The 9,524-nt window shown below is 34.5% G+C and overlaps 1 protein-coding gene across 3 annotated transcripts; it reads left to right on the top strand.

Moving 5' to 3' along the window:
- Positions 1-2,558: 2,558 nt before the first annotated feature.
- LOC142606898 (uncharacterized) lies at positions 2,559-8,383 on the top strand. Of its 3 annotated transcripts, none has more exons than XR_012839197.1 (3): positions 2,559-3,776; positions 5,194-5,299; positions 8,266-8,383. XR_012839197.1 is itself a non-coding variant. In XM_075778266.1 (2 exons), the coding sequence occupies exons 1-2, from the start codon at positions 2,782-2,784 to the stop codon at positions 5,213-5,215; spliced, it is 1,017 nt and encodes a 338-aa protein (XP_075634381.1). In that variant the 5' UTR covers positions 2,559-2,781; the 3' UTR covers positions 5,216-5,304. The 3 variants fall into 3 exon arrangements, 1 of the variants encoding a protein (XP_075634381.1); XR_012839196.1 differs by lacking the exon at positions 8,266-8,383 and adding an exon at positions 6,348-6,465; XM_075778266.1 differs by lacking the exon at positions 8,266-8,383 and having other exon boundaries at positions 5,194-5,304.
- Positions 8,384-9,524: the final 1,141 nt, after the last annotated feature.

Below are 9,524 nucleotides of genomic sequence, written 5' to 3'. Positions count from 1 at the left end.
GTTGTCCCACTTGCCCGTCCAGTTTAGCCAAGAAGTGATTAATCTTCCCAGCTTTAGCTAATTGGTTTAGATGATCACGCAATGTTCGACAATCTTCCGTGGTATGTCCCTTGTCTTGATGATAATGACAATGAAGATTTTAATTCCTCGTGGATGCATTTCCACTCATCTTGTTGGGTGGTCTAAAGTACGGTTCATGCCGAATTTTTTTCAATATGTGATGTATAGGCTCCTTGAACAATGAATTAACCAAAGGAGTTTCGGCGGGCATTGGATGACTTGGAAAGTCTCGCTTAGGCCAACTGCCTTGAAACCCCACTCCCCGAAGATCTTTCTTCTCCGGATATACCTTCACTTTTCCTTTGCTTTGCATCTGATCCTCTTCCACCCGTTTATATTTATCTATCCGGTCCATCAGCTGGCGCATATCTACAGCTGCTTTCATTGTCAAGGACTTTTTTAATCCATGCTCCGCGGGAAGCCCTACCTTAAAAGTTCTCACAGCCACACTTTCCACATCCCCGTCAATTTCGTTATACATTTCCCAATATCGATCAGAATAAGTTTTGAGCGTTTCTCCTTCCCTCATGGCCATAGACAGTAACGCATCCAAGGGTTTTGGGATCCTACTACAAGTTATAAACCGTGCCCCGAATGCCCTAGTCAGTTCTTCAAAGGACGCTAGGGAACTTTCCGCCAAAGCATCAAACCACCGCATGGCTACTGGCCCCAAACTGGAGGGAAACACTCTGCACATCAGCGCCTCATTATTCGAGTAGACAGCCATCTTTTGATTAAAATGACTGACGTATTCTACAGGATCAGTCCTTCCATTGTAGATAGTAAATATAGGTTGAGAAAACCTGCAGGGGAGCTTTGCCCTATTTATCCTGGCCACAAAGGGGGATTTTGAAATTTGTCTCAAAGCTTTACCCATTGCATCGTTTCCATCACCATGATATGCTCCACTATCACCTTGCGTCTCCTTCCGCTTCTTTGTCCTAACACCCGAAGAAGCATTCACACGGGCCTCACTGTGAGGAGGCTCCAGTGCTGGAAGTTCCTTTCCTCCAACCTTTGCTTCAGAACTGTCGCTGGAAGAGCAAGAAGAGCTCTTCCTTCCCCGTTTCTTACTATCTAAGCGTCTATGTAAGTAATCTATCTCAGACTGCATCTGTTGCAACACATCGTCACGAGACATTTGCCCCTCAGTTGGTGGTCGTTGCTCAACCCCCCAACCGCTACGATGCGATTCCACCACCACCCCTGAGGTACGTCTCTTCCCTACTCCCTGTTGAAGATTTACGGTTAAGTCTCTTCTTCGTGAACTTACTAATTCTTCCCTTTCTGGACTTGCCTCTGCCATATACCTTTAAACCAGAACGTCTCACTTTATTGTCCCCACAGACGGCGCCAATTGTAAGGACCAAAAATCGTCTAACAAACTGACCACCACAAAACGTTTTATGATTAGAGATCCGAATACAATGAATTTTGTAGAGAGGGTAATAACAACAAAAGTCCCTCTTCTGTGTCTCTCCTCTCTTATTTATACCCTTTGCCCTTATTATCTCAGCCCTATACCTCTCCATCTACTCAATCCCTTATACTGACACCTGTCCAATCCTTTGTAGCCGGTAATGGAGAAAAGCTTTAACTCTGTGTTTTGTACTGTTCAGGTCATGTCTACATTAATGCAGTGGACAAAGCTGATATTCCTTTATTTAATGCGGCCAGAATGGTTGGTACAGAACATTCAATGCAATGCTCATAGTTATCAAACCCCACCCGGATATTTGCAATATGTCCCATACATCGTCAATCTCTCTTTCATTCCTTACTCGTTCATCCCACTTTGTCCTTGGGGAGGTTTCTTTATTCTCCTCTGCTCATTATACCGTCCAGCCTGTCTCCAGGTCTTCAGTTCTTTGGATCCTCGGGTCTTCGGATCTTCGGGTCCTCACAAGAACTTAGATACAGTACTTTAGGTGCTATTTCTTAGATTTTTTTTTTAAAATTCAACCATGTGACTACTTAACTAAAAAATATACTTCTATTTTATAGGAAAAAATTCAAATTATAAAATTTTAAAAGGAAAACTTAAAAAATAAAATCTAAATATTGTACCTAAATCTTACTCTTAAGAATATATCAAATTTTATAACTTATTGATTTTTATCACTGTGAAAATATTCGCATCACTTTGTGCAAGAATTTATTTATTTTAATATAAAACCTATTTTTTTATATTTTACATTAAATTTTTTTAAAACATCCAACATTATATTATCTATTTAATACAATATTTTATTTTATTAAAATATTATTTTTGTTTACTAATCACCCTCTATAACATCACCATTGTTTGTAAAAAATTTTGTAGCCTTAGACTTTTTCATAAAATTATACAAAATATTTAGTAATTATCTGCCACGTGTACAACCATTTGGCATGATTTTTGCCACGTCAGAAAAGCACCCACCAGTACTCAACAACCCTGTCAGAACTGAGAATAGAATAATAATAATAATAATAATAATAAATGTAAGAAAAACTATACTAATCGGGCATGCTTGGCCTTCCCTTTGGTCATTCTCATCCCCACTTTGCTAATCGTTTTTATTTCTCTTTTTTTATATTTTCATTTTCTCAAAAATCTCTCTCTCGCTCTCTCTCTCTCTCTCTGGGGCTTGGATTCCTCGTGATCTGCAGAAAATTAAAGCTCCTGGTTGCAGAGCTTTGGAATGGGAAGCTGAGAAAAAGCTTCAAAAACACACAAAAATGGCTTCGTATCAAGTCCTAAACCATTCCCATCATCAGGTACGCGATTCTTGCTCTACTCAAGTACGTCATGGATATTCGAAAGCTCAAATGTGCTTGAACAAGATTCTGGGCATAATTTCTTCTATCCCACCTCAAGAAACCCCAAAAGAAAGTCAAGATTTTGAAACAAAGCGGAGTGAGAACAACAATAATCGAGGAGGGGTTGGCATCGATTTGAACCTGAGATTGGGTCCTCTCGTGGAGTCTGAAGAAGAGGAGGAAGAGTCTTTGGCTGAGAATGGAAACAACCTCAGTGCGTGTAGCGTTGTTGTGGGCAAAGTCTCTTCTGAGAGCACCGATTCGGTGGCCGAGTCTGCGCCTGCTGTTCATGTTGATCACGTAGTGGCGGTGGCGGCGGAGAAGAGCTCGGAAAGTGAATGCGATCCGAAAGACAAACTCGCGGCGGAGAAAGCTGTGGAAGTTTCAGAGATCACAACCCAGCAGCAACGAGTCGAAGAAAGCAGCGAAATTGACGACGACGACGAGGACGACGACGACGACGAGGTGGTGGTGGTGGTCAAAACGGTGGCGTTTAAGAGAGAAGAAAACGAGAACAAGAGCACTGATTGTCTGAGCTTACTCGTCGAAGCGGCGAGGCTGATTTCTGGGAATTTCGAAGAAGAAGAAGAAGAAGAAGAAGAAGACGACGAGTCACCGAGTCACCTTCATCATCATCATCATCATCATCATCAAGGAAAGCAACTCAGCGGCGAGTTGGGTTTGGGGTTGGAGAAATCAAAGAGGAAAAGGAAAAGGAATTCAAGGAAAAACAGTGGAGGTACTGTGGAGGATTGGATGGAGGACACGTCACCAGTGGTGAAATCGAAACGTGGAAGGAACCAGGTGTTGCCTACGAGGTACAGGGATTCGGTGCTCGAACCTTGGAAACCGTTGCCGCGACCACTAAAACCGTCGACAACCGCCGCGGTTTCTTCTAGGAAACCAAGGTCGAGGTGAAGATAAATAAATAAATATTGATAGTACTTTTTGTTTACTTTAATGAGAAAGAAATATTGGGAAGTACTTAATTTTAGTACCGCACACATGTGAGTTTTTTTTTTTTTTTTTTTACGTGTGCAAAGTAGAAGACGTACCATAATTAGAAGTCAGAAGCCTAGAACAGAACACACATGTTAGAGCACTACTCCTACTAGAACTAGAACTAGAAGTCTAGAACTAGTTTCTGAAGCAGAGATTCCTATTCCAACATCATTGTCTCTCAGTTTAGTTAAAGGTTCATGCACTTTAGGTAGTTAACCTGTACATGTTTTTTTTATTTTGTCCTTTTTATTTAACTATGTATGTATATTATTAGAGTATTAAATAATAAATTAATATAGAGATGTAGGTTGCTTTTGATATTGGCTTAAGTTTTTTTTTTATTTTTTTTATTATTATTTAGTTTATTTTTGTTTGTCTCATTGCATTTTTTAAGTATTATTAATGAGTTTCACTTTGTTTTTTTATATATATATATATATAATTTTTTTTTACAAGATAGAATTTCTACTCTAGCCTAATCTAAGTGTATATGTGTGTGAAGTTTTCTCCTGGAGACTTGAACTCCGACCATTGGCCCCCACACTCTCTAAGCATTTATACATGTAGAATAACTATCGCACCAAAAGTGTGCGGTGAGTTTCACTTTACCGTTTTAAATATATTTTAATTTTATTTATAGTATATTAATTTCAGTTAAATAAGTTATTCCCAAGGAAACATGTAAAGAAAAAGTTTGAGCAATTTATATTTAATTAATATATCCTGTGGATGATGATAGCGTAACGGTAGAATGTTAATTGTTGGCATATTGCTGTGTGAGTGACATGTTGTTACTTAGTTTTATAGTTAATTGTTGTTTCTTACCAAAAAAAAAAGGGGGGGGGGGGTTTGATGTGTCCTGAAAGAAAAGGAAAAGGAAAAAGTTTGATGTGATATTTCATTTTTTCTCTCCCTAGCTTCTTGTGACATAGTTGGTTTATTGTATGACTCAATCTAATACCACCACTAGACTATAGTTTTACCACGGAAAACCTAGAGAAGCCAATAATTTAATCCCAACATCAACTGTATTTTTTGTTTGAGTTCTGTTAATGAGTGCTCTTAGAGAAATTGTTGATAAATAATTTTTAAAAAATTTTAACATAACTTTCATAAAAAAATAAGTCATAAAAAATTAATAATTTTTTTTCTTTTTCATAAAAAAAATTTAAAATTTTTTTCTAAAACCAATTTTCGGTGAACTTTTTGCTTTTTGTTTAGTGGTTTTTAAAGTGAGTTTTCTCTGGTTACAAAAGAGACGTGCAAATGAACGTCACAGTATCACACTTATTAGAATACTCTAATTTGGCTTGGGTAATTGCTAAACAGGACCACAGAAAGAAAAAGATGAAATTCTTTGCCTAGTTGGCATTTTGGATGGTCAAAGCTAAAAAGGCATCTGTGACTATGGCTTCCCAGACTTTGATCTCTTCAGGTCAAATCTTCATCTTCATAATAATGATAAGGACGTAACTTTTGTGTGAATCCACAATTAACACGAAATTTTCTTTAATTATAATATTTTTAATGAAAAAAATATATACTTTAAATTTTCCTCCATTTAACTATTAAATTATTAAAAAAAGAAAAACAATTTCATTATTAATATTATTTTTATTATCTTTTCAATAATGGTATGATTGGTGGTAAAATACATGGTGAACTACATATTTAGTTCCTATTTTTTACATTGTATTTCAATTTAGTCCCTAACCTTTTAATTGTGTCAATTTGATCTCTAACCTTTCTATGTTCTGTTAATTTAGTCTTCATTGTTATCTTTTGGATGAAAATTGTTGACGTGGCAAACGGTCAAAATAAAAAAAAAAAAGTTTTTTGCCACCTTGACTACCACCTAGTCTGACATGTCAGAATAATCTTTAAAAAAAAAAAAAAGTTAAGTGAGTAATTTTTGGGATCAAAATTCCTAACCCATGATTACTTCACTTTTATTTTTTTAAACCCAGATAAAATATTTTTGTTTGATAAGAAAGCTTCTTGATTTCATTAAATAACGGTAAACCTAAATTAAATCCAAAATCCTTGCCTCCCTAAAATCCAAAATCCCCAACAGTGAGGATGACAACACCTTCTCCCTTATAGCAGTTCCTTCTCCTTCCAGCAACGCCTCCTCTATTCCAACGACACTAGGCCTTCTCCTCGCCGGTTTGTTTTCAACCCATCAAGCCATTCAAATTCTATCAGTACACAAACCCACCTACTATTCTTACTCCTTTGCGATGATGGCGACAATAATGGCCTTGGCAAAGACTTTCTTCCTTGTACTTAAAAAGTGCAACACCTGCACTCCAAGCAAAAAAAAAAAAAAAAAGCATGTCTCCCCTGCACATAATACCCAAAAGATGAAAAATTTATGATGAGTATAAAATTAAAGAACTCATGAGTTTTAAAAAACCATAAATAACAAAAAGAATGAAAGAAAGATAGATACAAATATGTACATAGCATACTTGTTTATGTAGATGTGTTCTCCAAGCAAAGAACTTTTGGTTTCAGAGAAAGCATTAGACAAGTGGGTGGGTAGTAACCTGAGAGGAAAAGGTTGAAGGGATGCCAGCGGTGAAAACTGGGTGGAGATGTTATGGTGTTCTAATTTAGTTTAAGTATTTTTAAAATCTTAATGAATACTTTAAATCTGACTTGTTATTATTTTATGTGTATTTTAGTTTTTTTTTTTTTTTAAAGAACTGATGTGTATTGTGCTATATCAACAATTTGTAAAATAATTTGTGCCTATAGTCACGTCAGCAGTTTCCATCCAAAAGATAATGTCAATGACTAAATCGACACAATACTAAAAGGTTAGGGACCAAATTGACATAATTGAAATGTTTAGACCAAATTGAAATACAGTGTAAAGGATAATGACTAAATATGTAATTTATCCAAAAATAAATTCTGTTCACAATTTTGGAAGGTAAAAAATTATGAAAAAAATTGTAACAAAAGGAGAAAATCTATAACCACAAATTTTTTTGAGAGTTTCAACCTATAACAACCGCTTTTGATGATAGATTTTTATCATCAAATCAAGATATCAATAAGTTTTTAGTGTAAGTAGGGATTGAACCTTAAATCTCTTATTCAATCATCAAAAACTTTACCAGTTGAGCTAATATACAGTGAATCTGATAACTTTATAGAGATAAAAATAGTTGAGCAAAAATAATGGGTTTATGTGAGAGTGGTAGGCAACTACTCAAAATTTGTCGCATCAAAATTATGGCAAAATTGTGAAAAGAAGGGAAAAAAAAGAAAAGTAAGAAAGATGCGGTAGTCTAACCACTCTACAAAAGTCGCTTTTCCAGCTGTGCTTGAAGAAAGTTGTATAGGCACACAGAGAAAAGAATTTTGAGTCTTTGACACTTTGATTGGCTTGCTTGCCCTGAATTAGTGAAGAGAATAAGTTTACGTATAAAAATAAAAGGCGGTAAGTTGTTAATAATAAATAATAAGAGAATTAGTGGTACGTCTGTATGAAAATCAATTATTGTGTTAGTGACTCAATAGCATTCGTTGAGTGAATTTAGTTTGGCGAATGTAGGGGTGTACAACGAACCCGCTAAAATCGACTCAACCCACTGGGTTGGGTTGGGTTGAGTTATGAATTTTTTTTAACAATTGGTTGGGTTGGATTCAGGTCATAAAATTCACAAATCTGCTTAACCCGACCCAACCCACCTAAATTTTAATATATATATATATATAAATTTTTAAAAAATATTATACAATTTTATTATTTAATTTTTTGCCCCTCTTCCTAAATAAAGCCCAAAATCCTAAGTTCTCCTCAAATAATTTGTATTATGCTCATAATTATTTGGTTATAAATTTGCTCTTATTTGTAGTGATATTGTTCTAATGTTCAATTTAGTAATAATAATAGTAATTAAAAAAAAAAAGATGTTCAACCCATGGGTCCAACCCGATTCACGTGGGTTAGGTTGGATTGAGTTTGACCCTTGTGATGGGTTGAGTTTAGTAGGATTTTTTTTTAACTCACCACGGTGGGTTGGGTTGAAAAAACTCTTCAACTCAACCCATGCACACCACTAAAGGAGTGAAATATCTTTGGTTATAAATTTAAGAGGAGGTTAATAATTAATACTCTAACTTCTAAAGGTGGGTTTATGATACATTTTTAGAAACTTTTTATGGTAAAAGAAAAAATATATTAACTTTTTTTAGCAGTTTTTTTATATTTTTTTTATAAAAGTGATTTAATTTTTTTTCTTTCTAAATTGATATATTAACAATTGTCCTAAAAACACCCATAAACATGACTCATAAATTTAACCTGTAAACATGACTCATAATTTTTTTTTGATGAACATGACTCATAAATTTAAGAATCTAACATTTTGAATTGTGGATTACAAGGTTGTCCTGGCCACGATTTGTGTTGGAACGAAGCAGATGTCGCAGGCTGTCATGTGTTTGTGACTCTTTTGTAGGACTTATTCAGTGCTTGTGTTGCAATCTGTATTGGTATTGGGTACACAATTTGGTTGCCATCTTAATCTATCATACTATTTCATGTTGCATCAAATTAAACCGTCCCTTTACAAGTTTACAACTTCTTAGCATCATTGAACCGATTTAATATTGATATAATTTAGTATAATCCTTTTTCTTTGTCTTATCATTATAGTGTATACTTTATTTTTTAGAATGATCCAAATGGCTTTTTCAAGGGAAAACTGTTATAAAACTTTCGCAGTCTTAAAAAAAATAAAAAAAAAGAATTGGAAACTTATTGTTAGTGTAGTTTTCTTTCCTAACCCACCAGCATCAAGGATTTTTTTTTTTAATAAAATTTTTTATATCACTTTGAGCCCACACGACACAATTCTATAGAACCCCATAGTTTTTTTTTTTTTTTATACAAGATAGAATTTCTATTTTATCCTAATCTAAGTGTATATGTGTGTGAAGCTCCCTCCTGGAGACTTGAACCCCGACTCTTGCCCCCCCCACATCCCACAAGCATTTATACTTGAGGAGTGACCACTGTACCAAGGGTGTGCGGTAGTATAGAACCCCATAGTTAATGCTATGAGTGTTGGTCATAATTAGGGATTTCATACATTAGTTCGAAACTATAGGATGTCTATAAGCTATATGGATTACTTTCGTAACTTTTATGACCAAAACTAAATGCAATGGTTTGTTTGTTTTTTTTAAAAAAAATTAATTAATTATCTTTTATCGAATGTGATTGGTGTTGATACATAATTTATGTAATAAAACTTATAAATTTATAATACCTTGATCACCACTTATTATGTTAAAACTAGAAATGATACGACAAATTGACAATGATAAATTGCCAATTATCAATTCTAACACCTCTTTTATATGTGAATCTACGCTCCGTCTTAATAAGTGAGGTTTTTTAACATTTTAAATGCATGAGAGGTAAAGTAAAGATATTGATCAAATTTATTATAATTTTCTGCTCTAATACTATAATAAATTATTGATTGTCTCAAAAGATTAAACTGTTAAGAATAGTAAATTTAATTATTTAACCAAAACTTTAACAAGCCGTATAAGAAAAAGGTGAAAAAAATTTGAAATTTAATATTAAATATATTATCTAAAATATGTAAAAATGTTTGTATTTTTTTTTATATAGT

Source organism: Castanea sativa, chromosome 8, assembly GCF_040712315.1.
Source record: "Castanea sativa cultivar Marrone di Chiusa Pesio chromosome 8, ASM4071231v1".
Lineage (NCBI taxonomy): Eukaryota > Viridiplantae > Streptophyta > Magnoliopsida > Fagales > Fagaceae > Castanea > Castanea sativa.
This window is presented reverse-complemented; position numbering and strand designations above follow the sequence as displayed.